The sequence below is a fragment of the Perca fluviatilis genome, chromosome 10 (assembly GCF_010015445.1).
Source record: "Perca fluviatilis chromosome 10, GENO_Pfluv_1.0, whole genome shotgun sequence".
Lineage (NCBI taxonomy): Eukaryota > Metazoa > Chordata > Actinopteri > Perciformes > Percidae > Perca > Perca fluviatilis.
In genome coordinates this window covers 31235943-31257738 of record NC_053121.1, presented here as the reverse complement: position 1 = coordinate 31257738, position 21796 = coordinate 31235943, and the positions used below count along the sequence as shown (strand labels likewise).

The following is a 21796-nucleotide window of genomic DNA, read 5'->3' as shown; positions in this document are numbered from 1 at the left end:
AAATTAGATTTTCAGACTTGATACAAGAGTAAATTACTTAAATGGAAACCTTAACAACAAGGTCCTGAACCATTGTCTTCCTGACTATTAATCCGGAAAACTCCTTCTGCTGTTAGATCGATTGCAACACATTCAAGGAAAGGGCTTAAATAAAAAATGTAAGAAGGCAAACGTACTTACTATAGTGTATTTTAGTTCTAGTTTTCGAGGGCACTGGGAAGGCAAATATTGGAGAAAAGTGAATTAGATTTATAAAATATTAAATGAATAATTCAAAACATACTGTCATGGTTTTTTTCTCTTTTGAATGGCCCAGGAGATTAATGCAGCTCTGTCTGTTTCGTGAAATAACAGGCATAAGAGTGCAGTCAGTTAAGTCTTTTATGAAGCTCCATGGAGGGTTTTCAAAGACCGTATGGTGCTACTGGGAAAATCTAAAAAATTTTAAAATTTTAAAACTTGCTGTCCTCTAGAAATAACGCATCTCCCTCCAGTTATTAAAAGCTATATTCTAAAATGCTGTATATCGTTTGGGAGAAACCTTGACATTTCGTTATGTCTTTAAAAGTATATGTCCCTAAATACTTACTGGTTTGTAAATGTTAATCTCGATAAGCATCAAACAAAGACAAAAACAAGCACATAAGCAGATTCAGCTTCTCTCCTCTACAGCACACTGACTAAGCAGTCACAAGTAGTCAGACATAAATACCGTGAAGACATTTATGGTTCGTTAGTGATTCCAAAATTAGCAATTCTCACCGTGATGGTTTTCCTGCAAAGTCATTATGAGCAGAAAAGCCCTAAAACAAGCTGTAAAGAAGTGTTAAAGAGTTTGGTTACATAAGAAGTACAAATAAATTAGATTAAAACAGAGGAGAGAGATGGACAGTGTTGCGACGGTAGACAAACAGCAGGACCAGATGACAGCTGTGGCAAAGTGAGATTCAAGATTGGAAGGAAGAAGTTAAATGAAACAGCGTTAGAGAAACAGTGGTCTCTTGCAAAGGTTTTCATTACCTTTCAGGAGCCAGAACAAGAGCCAGCTCTCTGTCACCAGTCGATGTGCCTCGGAGGAGCCGAGGCCCGCGGGAACCTGTTCATAGTGTCATAGGTAGGGATGCTACCGGTACGGGAACACATACACAAGGCAATTCATTAACAGCCACAGACACAAACTCAACAACCGCTGCTTGCTTCTCTTCTTTTATTTTGCAAAGAGAAGCAGAATGAGCGGTTCACAAGGCAGAGAGCAGAACAGCTTCATCAACATCAAGATGGATAAACTTTACGGTCACTTAAAGGGGCAATAAGTAACGTATTTTACTGTCGGAAAGCACAAAATAACATTCATGTTAGTGGGGTTTAATGGGGTCGTTGATCAATACGAGTGACGCAAGGATTACTTCACCAGGTACTGAAATTACTGGCTTTCAAATTTGATTTACGCATTCCTGTTGTGTAAATGTGACTTCACTGCTTTTGTCACTTTACAGAAAGAGAAACAGGAGGGGGAAGTGTCCGTCTTTCAGTAGCTTCAGGTCAACAGAGGTCATAGATTAAAAGGCATCATATTTTTTGGACAGTGATTTGTAAGTTTCATTCCAATATATTGTATCCATTTAAAGAAAAATATAGAAGTTAATCACTCAATATTTAGATTTTATATCTTTGAAAAGTTTTCAAGTAAAGACCACAAAATGGCAAATAAAATATTTCCTTTTGTTTTTACTTCACAGCACTCAAAAACTGGATAGCTTTCTTTGGAATGAAACTCCACTTAAAGACATGTTCAATAAGTTTAAAATATGGTTGCTGTGGAAGTAAAGATGTCTGGTGTAGCTGTTTTGCTCTCTTCTTATACCCTCTGTTACAGTAGGTTGGCTGTCCAAATGCATCCTTGTCCAAATGCAACTTAAAACATAACATGCAGTTAAGAGGTTTTGTTAGATTAAGAAGAAAATCAAAGGAGCAGCATTCACAGCATCACACCAAAGCTTGACATGCTTGCCTCTCTCTGAACAAAATGATCAGGTGCACATTCATCGGACTTTGGCTGACTCTAAATGAGAAGAAGGAACAAGAAGATTTTTCATTCCACATCAACATCCCAGTGCGCACACAGAGCATGCAGTAGGTTAGTGATACAGTAGATTTCCCCAAAACCACAAAGCCGACAATTTGGCAATAAGATAGAGAAGTAATGGTAGCAAAATGATTGACTTGAGACATGCTCAGCAAAGATTAATGTGTTTTTTGTGCGTTAAATACAGAGCTTAGTTCAGGACATGGTTAGCTTGGCTTGGCATAAAGAAATGTAGATCTGTGAGGCTGTATTTTAGCAAAGCTTTTTTTGGTGTGGTACCATGCTAACATGCTAACATTCACTAATTAGCAATACACAAAAAATGCAGCTGGGGCTGATGGGAATGTAATTAATTTTGCAGGTATTTGGCTTCGACTGTATGAAATTTAAACGTAGTCTCGGTAACGTCACCCAAAGGTTTCTGAAGAGCCAAAATGAAGCCCAAAGTGGGCGGCTCCAGCCATCGCCATCTTAGCAGTGCCTGACGTTGCCTAACACTCGTCTAAAAATGGGCAAAGATGTGGAGCGTGGATGAAGCTGAGGCAGGCACAATTAAGGATACAGTCTATGCTCTCCTCCTGTGACAGCAGCCCACCTCACTCAAAGCGGCACGCCCTTGATTATGCATAACTTTAAGCCTGAATATAATTTAAATGGATGAGTTATAAAAAAATTCACCCCCCCCCCCCGTACAGTTGTCATAAGCGAGAATTTTTTTTATAGACACCAAAACCGTGTTTGTACCAGGTGTACATGTTTAATTCTGCTGTAAAGTTGGGCATTTTTATCATTAACCAGTAATGAACACATTTTTTATTTTGATCTGATGATGGTGCTAGATGGATCATCAAAGTCGTTACAATTCATTACGAGGGCCACATGTGTGTACTAAATTTAATGGCAGACCTTTAATAAGAACCTCACAGTGTTACATACAATATGATGTACATTGTATTAATATGTGAGCTTTAGAGGTGTTGGTAAGCAGAATTTTTTTTTATTTAAGACAGAACCAGGCTAACTGTTTTCTCTTGCTACCAGTCTTTATGCTAAACTAGGCTTGTCTTGGCTCTAAATCCATACTTAACGCACAAACATGAGAGTGGTACCAATCTTCTCAACTAGTTCTCAGAAAGAAAGCGAATATGTGCATTTCCCAAATTGTCGAACAACTCCTTAAAAGTCCTTGACAAATCAAAGCTGATAAAAGCATTGAAAAGCACAATGTGTCATTTTGGATGTTTTTAAAGCTACCATTACTTGTCAACTTTCTAATTATTGTTTATCTTTCTGTGTGTCTCTGTGTGTGCACACAATTAATCAACTCCCTCAAAGGCATGCACTGTTGTCCGGCTACGTCATTATGCTTGTGAAAAAGCCCACGTCCCCTCGCATGCCTCCACCTCCAATAACATGCAGTAACAGGAGTATTTTAATGTTTACCTTGTCATCATAGGATTTGGGATACCTTGTGAGCACTCACTATGATAACCATTATTACCAATTTCCATACTGAAAACAAAATATCGTATACAAAAAAGGGATGAAAAATGTAATGTGAAAGACATGCTGATCAAAGTTTTAGAGTAAAAATGCCTTCTTTTTGAGTAGTCAAACTTTTCAAGAATGTTGAGAGACATACTTTTTGAGTATAAACCATAGTGTTATATTTACACTATATCTTACAAAAACAGCTGGGCTTGTAAGGTTATGATTGCAAGAGCCCTTCATGAAAGGTAAGGGGCACTTCTTTTAAGGTAGCACACGACAAGAAGCCACATCATCCACCCATAAAAGCAATTCCAAGCTTAAAAACATAAACCAGCACCAATAATTTAGTAAACAAGTCTATGTACAAGATCCAGAGAAAAGCACAGAGTGATAGAAGTTGAAAAGGGGAGGGAGGTGGGTAAAATGTCTTACGTTTTCATGGGAATTGTCTCAATGCTATGAAGATACACAAAAAAAAAAACATAAAGATTTTATTGAAATGCTCAGCGATAGAAATGCACCAGAAAGTTGTAACCCCGCACAGATCACACGGCAAGAGATGCCATTGATCGAGACATTACATTGTATTTGTGTAAAGCCGTGGTTAAATGAGTGAACAAATGGTCCATGAAAAAGAACTATAAATTGACAGATGCGTCAATGTTTCTTTGTAAAGTGCCAAGTGCTTGACAGAGAGGAATGAAACAAATAAAATAAAAGATATGGAAGATGGAAATAGTAGAAATGGTTATCACAAAGTAAAATGCCAAGTCCCAGAAACAGAGGAACTACAAGGAAGAGAAAAGGGGGGAGAAAATAAATCAACAATAAACCAGTAGGGTTACTGTGACAAAAAAGAACCCCTAAAATGGTTCTTTATTTTGTTTTTCAATTGAAAACTTAATATTCAAATCCTTAAGGAAGTGGATTAGCAAACTACAAATTTATGATTTGCAGCCTAGCTAGGTTATTACTTGTAGAAAGCAGGTAGAGAATAAGAAGCTGAAGTGAAAGAAGGATGTCGTGCAACCATTGATAAAATATCTATTGAAATGACTGTACTGTCTTGTATATTTAAGGATATCATACCTCATTCTATAAAGTTTAAACTATAAAATAAGTGTATATGCAGTTGTAAAGTAGTAGTAGAATAACAAGTACTACTACTCACTCATCGTAAACATCCTCTGTGTCCATCCTGCGGTAGTACTTGGCTAGTTTTACTGCAAGAATGATGCTCGGGAGCAGGAAGAGAGTGCTGCAGCCCATACCCATCCAGAATGTGTTCTGTGGAAATAACAAGATATTAGAGCTGAAATAATAGTCCATTAATCGATTAGTAGCGCAACAGAATATTGATACACAGGTATTTTGATCTGTTAATCACTGAAATAATTTCCCCAGCAAAAATGCCAAAGTTTCTCTAGTTACAACTTATTAATTGTGAGGATTTTCGGCTCTTTTTTTGTCTTTTGTGATTGTAAATTACCTATTCTTTGGGTTTCACACTGTAGTTTGGACAAAACAAGCAATTTAAAATATGCCCTATTTGGCAGTATTGTCTGACATTTTATAAACCAAATGATTAATTAAAAAAATAATGTGAAGATGTATCGATAATAAATTAAATCATTATCTGCATCCCTATTTTTAAAAACCGTTGTAATTTGAAGTCACGCTTTTTGTATGCCTATATCTTGTATATTTTTGATCGAGCTGATCACTGTGAAATGTAACTTACATCTACTAAGATTTGAAAACAAAATGTACACAAACCGAGTTTCAACAAAACTAAAAATCCCATTAAAACGACTGTTGCTGTGGCTTTTTGTTAACCATTATAAACACAAACGGTGTGTTTAATATTAGCTGTGAAAGACGTGGCATGTACTGTATGACTGTTGTTGCATAAATGAACTACAGTTATCTGCTGTGATATACACAGCCCCAAATAGCTACAGCTAACCACTCTGGCCCTTTAAAACACAATCCCGCTCATGTTTAAATGGGGTTTATATCCCTGTAATCCCTGATAACAGATTAATTACCGACCACAAATCTGCAAGCAATGAATTAATTACCATGGAGTCGACCAAAAAACTGCAAGCAATGATCTCTGCCGTGTCCACCATGTTGCTGAAGGGCTTGCACGGTGCGACATCCATCATCAACTGCAGAGAGCGTGAAATAAACACTAAACATCACAAAACAGATTCAAGAATACACACTGTATATCAACAGTGAAACCGCCCCCTTATTCTGTATGTTAAATTCAGTTTGCTGCTTCATAACATGAAAGCGTGTTGTGTTACCAGGCTACAGTACTTGTTCAACGTGTCACTGCACATCGCACAATAGATCTTTGTACTTGAGTTGTTCGGAACACAAAAAAAACACATTGTGATTAAAATAAAAATGTTCTATTGACAGCTCTGAGATCAACAAAACAGCTTTTTAATTTGTTTTGAATTCCTTAAGTTAACTATAGCAGAAACCAATGAGCCACAAGGCAAATTCCTCAATTTTATAGAGGTTGTAATTGTTATATTCATCCTCTCTATATTTACTCCAACACTCTTATGTAACATGCAAATGTCTTTTTGTCAGTACGTAACTCTCTGTGTACCACAAGTGTTTGGTTTTGACTAAAATGAATATTGGACTGAAGTCAATACTGAACTCAACTGAAGCAAAAGTGAGAACCATGTAATCTTAACCATGCTTCAACAAATGAACACTTACAGATGTTTTGACCCACTCTATGTATTGATGGAAGTAGCCAACAATGGTCGCTGTGTATTTTTCCGTTTCCTGTGGAAGATTAAGACATAATGTGAGTTACAGATCACTTCATGAATTGACAATATAAACAAAGCAAAAGACCCTTGAGTTACCCGATTGATTAAATGTGTAGCATTCTGGGAGATGAGGTACTGGGCAGCTTCAATGGCATCGATAACTGCTAAAACTTTGTTCTGTAGAGAAGACGGGAGATATTTTGATCAGTTTAAGCTTAAATAAAAATAAAAAAAAGCTTAAGTTTACAGCAGATTTCAGATTTAGACTGAAAGGCTGGTTTACTTACTGGCAGGTCTGAGGCTGTTCTTTCCAGGAACCTTATACTCTGGTTCAGTGCGCTCTTTAAAAGGGAGCACATTTAAGAGCACAAGTTAATAGCAGTAATCTCAAAGGTCAGGGGATACAGTCAGGGGTCATTTTACACCAGTGAAACACAAAGGGAGACCAGGCAAGAACAACACTTGAACAATATTTTGCTTTCAGTACGGGCATGCTGAAGAATTTTGTTCCAAAATTAAATATCCACAATGTAAAGGATAGAACAGAGCTGTTACCAAATGAATGACAAATTAATTAAACCTATACTACTTTTCTTGAATTGGATATTTTGTAATATTTTGGTACAAAACCCTTCATGTTCAACACCTTAGAGTATGTGATTGTTATGTAAATGTTTATACAAGAACACACACACACACACACACAATATCCTACAATACCGCCCAAAATGAGCTATATTTTTTTATTACTATATGTCATCTGTGAGATACAGTATCTCTGTATGTTCCAAATAATGAATGGGGACACTAAATACACAGGATGGACACATTTCAGCTTACCCTTGCTCTAACATATTTCTTGAAGTAGGAAGTGGAAAAAGAAAAACATAAAAAGCTTTTGTAAAAGCGGTGTCGATGTGCATCACTGCCTGCCTGAATTACTAGTAGCTTGGTGTTATTCAAAAGAAAGGCACTGCCTTTGACAGAGAAAATAATACTAAATATTTAACTTGCATTTCATAGACATGATGTGACACACGCCTGAAGCTCAAAAACACTCTGCTTTTGATGATCAATCAAGCACTGAAATATGTTTTCTCGGTCAGGGATGATACCATTCTCTTCAGTAAGCATTAGCACAAGGATAACACACCAATTAGCATATCACAACCTTTCCTCTGAGCATAGATTATCTTGAGATACATTTTGGAGTTGACGTTATTAAGTCTGCATTAATTAATTTTATTTATTTTTTTTTCACTTGGGGGCTGTGCAACAAGCTGTAAACACAACACTGACATCACCTTATGAAGTTGTGAGCAAACAGTTGCTTATTTATAGAGTCCTGTTTCTGGCCATCTGACGAATTTAAGTCCAATATTCACTCTCTGTCCAGTTTTTCGTCTCTACCAACTCCTGAGGGAAATATCTGACTCTTTAGCTGCTAAATGCTCAACTATGTTCACCAGCTAGCATCTGTGTCTACTGATTGTTGCCGAGCAGGTAGTTTACAGTGGGTTTATTAGAACTTTTTTTGGACTAGGGGCGGTGAGACTGAACCACCGCACGAGTGACACCTTTTACATTACAAATAGTCATTTGATCCGTTGTTTGTAGCTTTAAAGTCTATAGTTTGAATTGTGCAGGAAACACAACACGCTGGAAATAAATAACTAACTCCATTGTACTACGGTGTGTGTATATATAAAGGGAAAATCCCCTTTTGTACACTTCTGTTATATGTCTTTTCCCTCAACCTGCTTCATCTTCTGAAGTTATTCATTTTCCTACATTTCCCACGGTGCCTTTAAGAAACCCCCCAGCCAAGAATAGGTGAGGAAGATGTACTGCTGCACTTGCAGCAAAAGTTAAACAAGAGTTGTACATTTTTCACAACAAAAAGCATCCCTCAGTCGAAACAAACCATGATCTGCAGCTGCATTGCACAGTGGTCTGTTGAGGCCACTGGGTCAGAAACTTGGTCTATTCCTTTTCTATGCTGGGGTTCTGTATGACCAAACTCAACAAAATATTAAGTAGGCCTAGAAGAACTTGCATCGTATGATGCTAATTCTTTGCTGTGAATGTTATTATCCTGATGCCATATCAGGTCATTGTTTCCCAGTCAAAAAACAACAGATTTAACCAAACGAATGCAAATTACAAACATTGCTGTTTTAGCATAGTTTTCTTTTATTGGTTTAGGGTGGAGGTTTTTCTTTAAGGGATGACTAGACAGAAGATCTAACCCAAAAACCAAGAGTCCAGCCAGGCATGAATATCTGGACTGAAAGCAGACACACACAATGAGGCATTACCATGGCCTGCTCCATGGGGATGATCTGTTGACTGTGAATCTGCCGCAGAGTACCGACGTGGCCTTTCAGAGCAGTCTGCAGACCGCCTCTGGGCTAAAATGCACAAACGGGCAGAGAAACAATTTTGGTTATACATCATTTATCTAAGTGTTGAAGGAAATTTTAGCCCATAAACTAAAATACAAGTCCTATCAGAGAAGTTATTTATTGTTTGTAAATAATAATAAAAGTATGTATTTCTTTGTCCTTCTGAAGGATCCTACAGGACTCACCAGTTCGAGGTAAATAAAAATGTGTTGTGTTACCTTCCTGAAACCCCCTGAAGGCATGGCAGAGCAGTCAGACTGCTCCCAGAGACTGTCTCAATTTAGGCAGAGCTGTTATGTTTTGGACTAAGACACCGGGCTTGGAGACTGAAGACAACCAAATCCAACCAAAGTGCTCCCATGGCATTGTAAATCAATACGTGAATCAAATGATGTGCCTGTGAACTAAGGCTACACTGTGGATGTTTGTATATCAGCCAGAACAGCACCAATGTGTTCTTACCATGAGGTCAGTCTGGGCCTCCAGCTCTCTGGCGAATGTGAGCAGGTCAATCATAGTGACCCCTTTGTTGACCTGAAGATAAGCAAAAGCAAAAAATCATGTAAACATGTTCTCTTAGTAATGTTTGGGGAAAAGTACTTAGGTTAACCGTCCATTATTAGCCACATAATTATAAAGCGTTTTCTTTTTTTGTTGTTGATTGTGTTGTTTTTGTTAGTAGACATCTTAAAATCCCACTAGATAATAATGAATAAAGATGCTAGACGTAAATAAGACTGAGCTGCTATATTAAACAAACCTCAGTAGGACAGCATTACATTTTAAAATCACATCAATAACAATATGTAATATCTAAATAACAAAGAAACACAACCCCTCTTTAAACTGTATGTAAAGCTACCAAGTAGATGGAACTCTTTTAATTCATGCCCAAGATCAAATCAGTGTTTTCACTGCAGATGTTATTGTAAATTAAATTAAGTGGTTGGAAACCTGCAGAATATGGATGCTGAATGGCTCTAATGTTTATACTTTTATTTACGTTTGTAACTTTTGTTGGAGAGAAAACCTCTCATCCTGACTTTCGGAGAGTGAGTTGTGTATCAGCCAGGACAGGTGGTACACTTGACTGGAGTCCATAAAGTTTTTTTTCTCTCTCTCTCTCTCTCTCTCTCTCTCTCTCTCTCTTGGAAATAAATCTAAGCGAACCTGACAGGTAGTGTTGGGAGAGGACAGAGAATGCCAAGTCCTGGCTTTTTCCTCCACACTCTTTGCCTTAGCAAGAATACTTTTGGGTAATCAGGCTTCAGTGATCTCCAACAGAACCCAGTGTACAGTGTCACGTCTCAGCTCCTGTTAGGTAAAGCATGGCTGCCTGCTATATGTTAACTGACAGCCAAGGAGGCGACTGTTTAATCAAGCTATGGTTTGTAACATACCATTAAACTGTAATACAATAATATTGGTATATGTATAGACTAATCTATTATCAATGTTTACACTATTTTACAAATAAACTGGTATTTGTAAAGAGCTAACTCAAATAAACTGATGTCATACAACCACATACCGCAATCTAGTATCACAAAGAATAATTTGACCTTTATTTTGAAATATTCAGTCAGATCATATTCATCTACCGTGAGTATGTATTTGTTCTTGTTTTTTGTGTGTGTTTTCAGCTCATTCATTCTGTTCCCGAATGTGTGTGTGTGTGTGTGCCTGCTTGACCCTTTAAGTTTATTTTTATTCGTGCACATTTTTATTGTTTGTGTATCCCTACATACTTATGGGTCTGCTCAGTTTGTTTCAGAATAGATAAGGTAGAACTTTATTTATCCCGAGGGTAATTGTTGTTCAGAAGTTGCTGTACAAAGTAGAAAAGTGCAAATATATTGAGTGTAAATAAAACAAAAAATAAACAATAAAGATAAGGTGCAAAAAACAAATGTACACAATGCCAGAAATGTAAACCGGTAAACCAGTGAACAGTAACTGTAAATCCAAAATATACACATGCCAAAAGTAAGTAGTAAATGGTTATGTAATGTAATATGTGTGTGTCACCTCTTCCAGGTAGTCTGCATAGTTGATTTCTGACAGCCCTGCTTCAGAGAAATCCAGAAGGTTCTGCTTCCCCTCTGTCTCTAACAGGATTATTCCCCTGAGATCGATCTTAACACTGTCCAGATGACTCACCACATCCTTAGTAAACTGTAAACACAAAAATACAGCAGTGGCTTTGATAAGATGCTTGATATATACACATATTATTAAAGCTTTAAAGGTAAATGTTACATTTTTACATTTTGTGTTGATTTTCAAATTGTCCCTTACCCTATATCAAACATCACTCACCAAGGTTTCCACCTCTATGTATTTCTGTTAGTAAAGCTTGGTTATTGATCACAGTTTAGGTCTGTGTACGGTGGAATTACTGTAAGAATACATAAACGTTAACATAATGAAAGGGAAACAAAAATGCATAACAAATGCTGGCCCTAGGATGGCCAAGATCTTAAAGATGTGGTTTGGATGGAAGTTAACATATCCCACTAGAATGGTGTTTCTTAATGTTGTTTGTGTGGAAAGTTTCTCCTTGTTTTTACTGTAAATTGCAGTCCCTATTATTGCATTTCTGCACACAATCTGTGTTCCCGCTGGGCAGACATGAAACAACATTTCTACAATGACAAAAAATTTATGTGTCAATAATTATATAAAACTTTTAGCTTGTTTGCCTTTTTTGTGGCAGTATTAAGAGAACAAAACAAAAAATTTTGACAATAAAGTTTTATAATAAAATTTGTTTGTTTCCAAATGGGTTGGATTTTCCCCAAGAATAAACAATATAAGTATTGTAGCCTACTGAGTATACAAATAGTTTTTCAAGCAAGTAAAAAAATCCAATTACAGTATTTTGAAGCATAATGCTTTATTGGTAACACTGAATTGATGGTTTTATATCTAAATAAAAAATTTATAAATCCGGAGATTGAAGCTTATTTCGTGCAAATAAAATCGTTATTACTAATAACAACTAATGAGAACTATTTTACTCAGTGCCACTTACAGATCTAGGCCACAAGATGACTGCAAGAAATCTGATTGGATAAACCCTAACCAATGGCCTCGCTGCTGCCCCGAAGAACCAATCAATTTAAAGCGCTACGACGCAGTCGCTTTTAATGTGTCGTGCGACTTTATTTAATTTATCAAGTGTGCTCAATGGTTGTAGTAAGTTAATTATTATTAGTAAAATCATTAAATGTAATATTGAGATGAATGGTCAAGTTATGTTTTGACAGTCATGTGAAATATAATCACAAAAGATGTTATAATGTAGTAGTAACGTAAAATGTAACAAGCTAGTTTAGCGTATAACGTTATGAAACATGATTTAGGAAAAGTCGGTTAGCTGATAAACTAGCACAACATTAGCCGTAAACTAACACAGCTAAAAACTGATAGCTAGCTAAAGGCTGGTAACGTTAACCTCTAGCTACTCTGCAGATGTTGTTGTGGTAGAGATAACTAGCTAAAACTGTTGTGAGGGGGCTGTCAACAAATACAATTGGAATTTGATACTGACAGGAATTGGAAGTTTATTCTGGAGCAATTTTAGTCTAAATTATTATGAACCTAATATGGCATTTTCTTCGTAGGTGATGTGTCCTATTTCACTTCTACAAAGACACCCCTGTCCCAGCCCATGGATTGGTAAAAACTGTCTAAACTTGGACCCCAGATCAGAAATACATCATAAATGGGCAAAAGGAATTACTCATTGAGTATGTAACGTTATCCTACCAAGGCGTTGGAAATTTCTGAATTTCTGGGGAGTAACGTCACTGTTAGATGATGTATATGTGTTTTGATTTATAATTCCCCCAAAGCCTAAGAATGATGCTGTTGTGGGTCTGATGAAAATGTTATGTTAATGACACTACAGTACAATCAAGATGATGCACTGTTTTTGAGTGACCGACTTGAATCACAGGTTAATTGCAATGTAAGAATTAGGCCATCAGTGACCTGATAGAGAACCATATTTCACCATGGGAATAAAATGTATGTTGTTACTTAGACTAAGGGGACTTTTCGATGTAGAATAGGCAAGGCATTATTCACAATTTGAAAACAAAACTGTCCATTTAATTTTGTATGTTTTAAGGTAGCCTCATCAGATTTGAAATTATAGTGATAAAATAACTGACCCGTAGTCGTTTTTGCTGAAATTATGTCAGGTAGGGTGTCACACTTTTGGAAACTTATAAAATATGTACAGGCACTAAATGAAGACAAATGACCAACATGCAGAAACAGATGAAGCATGGGACATATCAGCTGTTGGCTTGAAGGAGCCAAGACAATCTTGCCAACTGGCAGGCAAATACTGAATGTCTTAGGCAGGCAGGAGTCGCTGGCTCAGGGCTAAGAAGAAATAAAAACTTACATCATTGTAATGTTTCAGGCATACACTGAGGTAATGGCCAAGGCATGTTAAAGCTATCGGCCGTCCGCACAGACTTTGTTTTGGCAGCAAAGAAATCATTAGGTAATGCTAATTAGATGCTCCGTCACTGTTAACTCATAGAGCTACATGCATACTAAAGGAATCTGGTTTGATCATGTAGTACAGTGCATTGATTTATTGTATATTAACAGCCCATAATAGTATTTTATGAAGAATACTACAGAGTGTAATTTAAATAAAAATTAGCATACATTAATTCCTAGAAAACAGCATAAGTACCACACAGAGCTCCCTTACTATGTGTTTTTTTTTTTAAAACACATAATTGTATTGAAAAGTATATTGTCTGAACATTTGGCTTTGACACAAGTGGCATCAGAATTTAGGGAGTTATTTGTGACTTTAACACCTTTTTAGTTAAATGATAGCACCATGCCCTAGTCTAATATCAATCCTGTATAAAGGAAAAATCAATACAAACACCCACAGTTAGTCCCTGCAACATATTGTATGAAAGAATGCAACTTATGGTGTGTCTTGAGTTTACTGACCACTGTAGTGTTCAGGAACAAGGAGATGTTGAAGACTTTGTCCAGACGCATTGCTGAGTAGATGCCTTTGTTCTCTTTGCAAGTACTAAGAGGGACACACATACAAACATATACACACATATATATAACAAAAAAAAAAAAAAAAAAAAAAAAAACGGAGAGGAAATGTCAACTTAAAAGTGTCAGAGTGTAAATATTTGCTGCCATCAAGTGAAATTGACTGGAAGTACAATGACACACTGACATGTTCCCTGATAGAAAACAGTGTGATTTTCCTCAAAAGCCTGGACTATTTTCTAATATGTCAAAGATGAATGTTCCATGATAACATTTACAGCATTTAGGCAACTACATACCAGATAGACTCACAAAATGCACTGATTGCTTATTAATGGGCAAAGACCTGTTGAAGCAACATTGCTCTATTTGGAAATATAATGTGCAGCTCTGCTATCCCAGTTACAGATGATATGCGGCTTCTCGCTGGAAGGAGATGATGAAAGCTGATGCAACCACTGAGAAAGAGGCTGAGGAAAAGCAGCTCAGATAGTGTATACAAATAATGCTAATTAGCTTCTCAAGGTTAATAGAAACTCTCTCTCATTTGCATCCCCATCAATGGAAATTAAACATTCAGTTGCATGACTGTTTCCCAACCCAACGCCTGTGCCAAAACAAAACATTAAGCAAAATGTAAAAAACGACATCATCCAGTAATTATACAGCCTATAATTGAATAAGTGGCTTGTCCATTCAGTTTTGTAACCAAACCTAAATATGTCATGCAGATAAGACAGTGTGGAGTAGGCCGTCATCACCAAAGCATTGCTCTGAAAGGGGGCTGGCAGATGTAACACTGTCACCTAAATACATAAAAAATAGTTTTCTCTTTGCCTGTACAAGCTCTCTGCCGTCAGCTCTAGGTCGGAGTCGTTGTACATGTAGCCAGGGATGAAGTTCCTCCAATCTGGGTTGACCAGATATGGGGTGTCCACAACCTGGAGGATCAGACAGCCAGAAAGGGGATGTGTGATTTATCATTCGAATGGGAAACAAATGGGATCCTATCCTAGTGAATACTGAGTATATTCCATGCAATATTCTGTTTGCAGAAGACGGGCCATGCTGTTCCCTTCATCACATTTTCTGAACCGAGACAGCAAAAAAGGGAGGGATGGACACATAGAGGCACGGGAGAAAATGCTGCAAGTATTTTCATTCCGAAAACTTCTGTAATTCATTGTTCAGTAATAAAATCAAACAAGTTAAGAGTACCGATACCCCATGCATCAAATAAAATTACAGCTTATTTCACTTGTTTAAAAAGACAAACTGTATCTAATTGTCTAATTTTTATCTTTGCTTTATAAATTTGAGACAAAATTAGGTTTTCTACATTATGGATGGCTTAAGTGCAGCCAGATTCAGACTTAATGCAAACAACAGCATGCCACTCACAACTGGGAGCAACGTTTTGGGTTTAGGTATAAGAATGTTATGGACTGATGTAGGTAAAGTCCAAGGAACAATCAAACAAAGTTTCTGTATGAAATGTAAATCAAGTTACTACTTGAGATGTACTTTATATTTTCCTCCTGTTTTTTGTTGTTGTTATATTTAGGGGGGACTCATTACTTGCCTTGAAGACTTCTTTGGTGTGGAAGGGATCACAAACAAGTTTCTCCATGTTTCCTCCAGCCAGGAAGATGGTGGTCACAACTCCCATCAGCACCCAGGAGAAGATGATGCTAAATCCAACGCCGCTATGGAGGAAGACAGACAGGCCCTCAGGTACAGATAAAGTACAGAACAATAAGAGTTGGAGGTGTATTGGAGGTGAGGACGAGGGGAATTAAAAAGAGCAGTTTGCTTTAGACCAGCATCTTAAATTAGATATAACAGAAGACAAAAATCTGGATATTATAAATCCATTGGGGGAAAGTCAAAGAAATTAAGTTTTTTTTCAAATGATCAAAAGTTGTTGCTTCTTGTATAAGTTTTCAACTTGTGGAAAGCTATTTCATTTTGTGGGAAACTATACTGTGTATACAATGTTTTGTTTTGCAAACAAATATTTACCTTTTAGAATGTAGCATGTACAGTTAATAGTCTAGCAGTAGTTGTGGCAGTTTTAGTAGAAGTAATAGTTGCCGTTATTTCAGGAGGACTACTAGCACTTGAACAAGTAGCACTAAAAATACTACTAGTAATGTGTACCGAGCCATCATCAAATTGACTTGAAAACCTTTTTTCATGGCAACACCATCAATTTAAAATCTTGAAACTGACAGAGCCTGTCATGTGGGCGGTTGACTCACGCCACGAGCATCGTTCCTCCTGTGTTGGAGATGCAGCCTCGTGTCGTAGGTGAGGCGTGCTTGTCGTATCCCAGGGTGCCACACAGCAGGCCCAGGTAGTTAAAGGCCAGGACCAGGACCACCATGCAGCAAAGAGCAATACAGCCAATCCACCTGTAATCAGCAGGCAAAGCTAAACTGTTAAAACACAGCTAAAGTGTCTTTGAGCAAGACAGTGATCCCCATCTGCTTACTCATTATAAAAGAGCACCTATGCTAAATGGGGTAAAAGAAAAATGTAATACAAAGTTTTAAAACAACTAATACTGTATATCAGCTTAGCTTTCCCTTTACCGCACTGTATTTTAAACTGAATGAATGTAGAAGTGAAATGAATATTTCATAAATGCTAAATATTAGTGCAAGTTTATACAGCACACATTGCTTTTACAGTAGCTTGTGACAGCATTGAGACAGTGCCCACTTTACAGCATTTACACTTTTTACAGTTTAAAGGTATATTTTCTTTTTTCTCCCTTAGAGTTGATAGGTATTATTGGAGGCCAGTTTACCTGTAGAAGTCCATTCTGTCAATTTCAGGGTAGTAGTCCTCAATCTTGGCATGGGCATGGCTAATGAAGATAGTGAAGTTGGACAGGGAACTCTGCACAGGGAATACCTTGGAATAGCTGCTGATGTTTTTGCCAATGTCGTCCACCAAACTCTGTACACCTGAGAGACAGATCCATCAATCAATTCCATCAGTTTTAATAAATGGCCTGTGTAAAGATACTGGATAAATAAAAAAAAAATAAAAATGACAGTTGCACAGAGTAAAACTTCAATTCAATACCCAGAAACAAGCTCATGTTCTATGGTTTGTCTGGTTTCTGATTGGTTAATATTAAATGATTCCCCACTGAAAGATGGCAACGTTATAAATAAAGTCGGATATCATTTTTACACTGTTTTCTAAGTGCAGGTTGAAACTTAAAGTGCTTATATTATGCTTTTTGGCTTTTTCCCTTTCCTTTATTGTTTTATATATATTTTTTATGCACGTTATAGGTTTACAAAGTGAAGTCCACCCCAAAGGGACTTACCATCTCCAACAGGAAACACTGTCAACACATTCTCACACCCAACTCGTAAAATAAGGATGTTCGGTCAGGAGCCTTTCTCGTTCTTATTGACGTTAAAAGTCTCCTTTAGCGTATCATGTAAACGTGCTTGGTCGCCACTATTGCCGTCCCTTTTGACGCGCTTGGTCGGGACGGTTGGGTTTAGGAAAGGGTCGTGGGTGGGCGTACGGGTGAGAACGGGGTGACACTGTTCACAAACTGCTCCAAACAGCTCTATTGTAGTCCAGCCTTTACTTCCGTGACGAACGTGCGTCACTTTGTAACACACGTTATAATGCTCGCCTAGCTGCTAGCATGGCACGCCCTCATACTCTGCAACTGACTAGCTAGCAATACTTACTGCGCATGTGCGACTCCCAACAAAGATGGTACAGAAGTGAGATGCCTCACTCTGTAGCTAAAACAGAGAGCTCAACACACAGTACAAATATATGGTGTTTTCTAAAAATTAAAACCACATAAACCTATTCTGGTACAACCTCTAAATACAATTATGAACCTGAAAATGAGCATAATATGAGCACTTTAAAATATACCGAATTTGGCTTAGAGTAGGGGTTCATGTAATCAGTTAGTGTAGTACACGCAGCAGGAATTATTTACAAGTACAGAGTGGAATTATTTACATAAGAAAGTGTAAGGAATTTGTTTTTTAAAAGTGCAAAATGTCACTTACTCTCCACAACACTTCTGGTCTGTTCAATCACTGTATGTGGCGTGTTGTTTAAAGAAGAGTAGCCCTGTGAGAAGAAAAGGAAAACGTGTTGGAACATGGAGTTTCTTAGTCAATTTTGTTGTCTGAGGATTTTTTTTATTTGAACAAAATGAAAATTCAAAGGCATTCTGTAAAATGTTGGAAATCACTAACTGAAGCACAAGTAGACCATAAGTAGAGGGAAATTGGTGCCACTACCACATTAAATAACTCCCAGAGATCCACTGACATTACAGACTGGCAACAGTGTAAGAAGATTTATGGTCCAGGCTCACCCTCTGGACGATAGCACTGAGGTCCGTTTTCATGACATGGTTCACCTTTTCCAGCTGAGCATTCACGTATGGTAACTAAAATATAAACAGACAGTACAGCTACAGTATACATACACACTGATACATTATCAAAATTCAACAATCCTTGACATTCAGTGATCCCTGTACCTTTACTAACATGCATTAATACCAAAACAGTGTATTGAGACACTATTTCCAAGATTTTGCACTTATTACTAAGTTATCAGATAAATGGTTGAAAACGTTGTCTTTGGAAAGAAGCTAAATTGCAATAGTTCAGCAGGAACATGGTAAACAAGTTGGAAATGTGCAAGAGAACTTAAGTAAAAAGTGAAATTTGCATTGTGTTTTGTACCCGTGTGAAATTGGCGCTGATCTGCAGCTGGAACAGAGACTGGCGTATGTTGCGGCACAGCTGGGCAGAGGTGGCGTCTGACTCCTCGTCATGACAGCCCGGGTCGTTGAGGGTGCGGTTGATACTGGTCCGGACCAGGCTCAGGTTGAAGTTGAGTTTCCCTGTTCCTACCTGCAGGACCTCTAGACCAGCATTAACGTTCTCCAGGGCCTCCTTGGTTTCTCGCATGGCTGAAATAAAAGACAAATAAATGAGATTGGACGTGGATTGTGTTGCTGTTATGTGGGGAAAACCAGGATGTGAAGGCTGATCAAAACAATGGACTTTCCTAACATTATTTTCCCTCCAAAAAAGTGAAAAGTAGAACAATGGAGTGAGAGCTGTTAACGAGGGGCAGTTGTTAAGAGTGTCTTACCTACTCGACTACATTGTAAACAAATAAACCTTTCTCATTAGCTAACCTATATTTTGAGGTAAAATTTTAAATTGAATAAGTTGTCAGGAAAGGCTTTTTTCCCCCATGAGTCCCAGACTGCTTAGCTCGGCTGCAAGATGACTCAAAGAATAATGAATATTTTAAATAATTCTTTTAGTTCTGTTCTAGGAAATTGTGTGGAATTGTTAACAGGAAACGTACAAATGTACTCTTATATTCAGAACCGTAAAATAACTTTTTTTGTCAATGTTTCTGGGACATACTGTACTGTAAACATTTTTCAAATAACTTTTTCTTTTACCAATTTAACAGATTTAGTGGCTAGTATAAAAGTGGCTTTTAATATCAACATACACAGCAAATGGACAGCAAAAGTCTGTTTAATATCGGCTCATCTTACACAAAAGCACAGACTCCTAGAGGACACAAAGTATGGAGTCATTGTAAGGACTAAGCCTGAGTTGAGGACATCATATGGAGTTTCAGATCCAAGCCCTGGTGTTTGTTATTGAGTTTGGCATTTGGTGTGTGTCAATGGTGAGTTCACATGCTCGTGTGAATCTCCTGCATCTAAAATTGGACTTTTGACTGCCAGCCAACAGCTTTCGGTGAACAATAACCAAACAGGAATCCTATGAGTAATGTGAATTTGTTAGCTTCTTCAATTAAAAATGGTTGCTGTTAGTAACTAACTCTTTCCCCAGCAATTCAGTGCATCACAAACAACAGCCAGTGTTAGTTAACGATCACAGAGTAGCTGGCAGCAGACTTTTAAAATTAAACAGGATGAAGAATGCAAAAACACTGGCATCCTTGAACATTGGTATAAAATATGCAAGAGTGTAGGAGAGGAAACAGTGTATTTACTATCACATAGCTAAATGTTTAGCTGTACTGGAGGGAGTGACAACACAGATGGATGCTATATGCTAAAAGCATACTGTTTTTTCCAAATATGAATCTTCTGTATCCTTAGCATTCACATCTGATTAAATACAGTATTTGTACCGGATACTAAGATCTTCTGATTGCACGGCTCAGCCCCAGTAGGAACACAATAATACACAAACATTAAAAACACAAACTGTATTCACATAGTGATCTGTGGTCCAGCCTTTTACCAACTGAACTGTCGGAATGCTTGCTGACGGCTATTTCATCTTTGTTTCTGTTGTGCTACAAGCCTGTATATTCCATGTTGTGAAAACAAACATCCATATACAACTGCTTGTTGTAACACATAAAGTAACTCAATAAAATAATACTTTTATAGTTTAATATTCAAATGGTTGATTAATTGACATCGGAGTATGCTTTACTTAGAAAAAAAATGGTTAAAGTAATAGGACTGGTAACACAAACACAACTTTTAATGCTCACTTCACAGTGGGGGAACACAATTGGGGAAAAAAGGGAGATGTCCAGGTGTAGGTTGATGTTGTGTTGGGTTTTTGGCAAGATCTGGTGATGCCATTAACTTAAAACTGCACTAGGCAAGAATTTTTATGGAAAGGGAATAATATCTGTTTAGGTATGTAAATGGCAGAACTCACAGATTTATTCTGTTTGCCCATAAAAACTGTTAATCTGGTGACAGCACTAGTAGCAAAACCACCTGTGCATTCTGCAGGTGGTGAATTTGACCTTAAGAAAACATTTCTCCTTAAAGTTTGCAACTAAACACTGGGGCCAAACCAAGCTAGCAGACGGCAGAACCTTATCTTTAAATTTAAGAAGTGTCACTTAGCTGACATCACTTTATATCATTTCTGGATTGTGAAGTTCATCAGACATTATCTGCTATTTGTGGTCACCAGAGTCAGATTTTGCATACTGCAGTTTTAATATATTAATTGGTTGCTGTTCATTTAAGATGCTCGGATAGGTCCAAGTGCTCATGAAAGATCACAAGGGAACAAATCACGGGAGCAACACCGGTGTCAAAGTTCACAAGGTCAGGGGTCAAGGGATTGTGGGTCATTGTCCAGTTACTGAGTTACTGTTACCTTTGATGGCTCTCTCGATTTTCACTTCATAAAAAAGCATGAAATATAAAGGTTAAAAAATAATCTGAATAATAATTACAAGTTACATCTTTAATTAACTCACTGACCTTCAAGAAAAACAATATTGAAATTAGATTCCAAAAAAACATTTCTGAAGCTTATTTTTAAGGCAGAATATGTCAACCCTAACAAGTGATTTAATCTTCGATAAGAGTTCTAAAATGATATTACAACATACGTAAAAATGTGATAATGGGGTTATAATTCAACTTTGTTCTGAAGTGTGAATATCTTATTCTTTAAATAACAATATTTGTAAGTAAGGCAGGATTCTATAGGTTACTTAATGACTTACATAATATTTTGTGGTGCAGCTGTAGCCTGCATCCGGTAACTTGCAGCTTACAATAACCTGATCATATCGCAACTCAAGAGGAAATGAAAAATATGCAGATGTACCTCCAGCCATATTGAGCACTCTGTCCAAGGCAGGATGGACCTCCTTATCCAACTGATCGTGTATCCTTCCACCTAATAATGGACCTATATCTGTAGAGAACGCAGCATCAGATCAACAGACGAAAGCAGTCCCTTTCTTCATTATGTTTGCTGCTTTTGCAGGTGTTAACTTTCAGAAAAAGAGCTGCCTGCAGTACTTCAACAAAAGTAGGATGAATACTCAAGGGATCCTGTATAACAGTCAAAGCTGTAGCTTTCTAGACCTAGTTTTTTCACAAATCCTTTGTAAAAACAAGTGAAGGAAAGTAGACACAGTGAATT

At 37.3% G+C, this 21796-nt stretch overlaps 1 protein-coding gene across 28 annotated transcripts in view; it reads right to left on the bottom strand.

The window, feature by feature from the left end:
• Positions 1 to 21796, bottom strand: part of prom1a (prominin 1a) — an 80595-nt gene that overhangs the window by 3526 nt on the left and 55273 nt on the right. For 2 of the 28 annotated variants that reach the window (XR_005640420.1, XR_005640421.1), the window contains exons 7-29: positions 21476 to 21565; positions 21017 to 21040; positions 18575 to 18804; positions 18199 to 18273; positions 17885 to 17948; positions 16639 to 16798; positions 16088 to 16240; positions 15409 to 15532; positions 14664 to 14767; positions 13770 to 13854; positions 10809 to 10955; positions 9243 to 9314; positions 8694 to 8786; positions 7216 to 7233; positions 6663 to 6716; positions 6472 to 6552; positions 6320 to 6388; positions 5659 to 5748; positions 4749 to 4864; positions 4010 to 4033; positions 3530 to 3598; positions 1021 to 1123; positions 763 to 813 (exon numbers count right to left, since the gene is read on the bottom strand). Coding sequence is in view for 9 of the 28 variants with exons in the window: in XM_039813018.1 (XP_039668952.1) it covers positions 1054 to 1123; positions 3530 to 3598; positions 4010 to 4033; positions 4749 to 4864; positions 5659 to 5748; positions 6320 to 6388; positions 6472 to 6552; positions 6663 to 6716; positions 7216 to 7233; positions 8694 to 8786; positions 9243 to 9314; positions 10809 to 10955; positions 13770 to 13854; positions 14664 to 14767; positions 15409 to 15532; positions 16088 to 16240; positions 16639 to 16798; positions 17885 to 17948; positions 18199 to 18273; positions 18575 to 18804; positions 21017 to 21040; positions 21476 to 21565 (2012 nt within the window). In the remaining 19 variants the exon portion in view is untranslated. Of the gene's footprint in view, positions 1 to 180; positions 1124 to 3529; positions 3599 to 4009; positions 4034 to 4054; positions 4366 to 4748; positions 4865 to 5658; positions 5749 to 6319; positions 6389 to 6471; positions 6553 to 6662; positions 6717 to 7215; positions 7234 to 8693; positions 8787 to 9242; positions 9315 to 10808; positions 10956 to 13769; positions 13855 to 14663; positions 14768 to 15408; positions 15533 to 16087; positions 16241 to 16638; positions 16799 to 17884; positions 17949 to 18198; positions 18274 to 18574; positions 18805 to 21016; positions 21041 to 21475; positions 21566 to 21796 lie in introns of those variants that run through there. The other 26 variants (XR_005640417.1, XR_005640418.1, XM_039813018.1 and 23 more) reach the window with 21 other exon arrangements.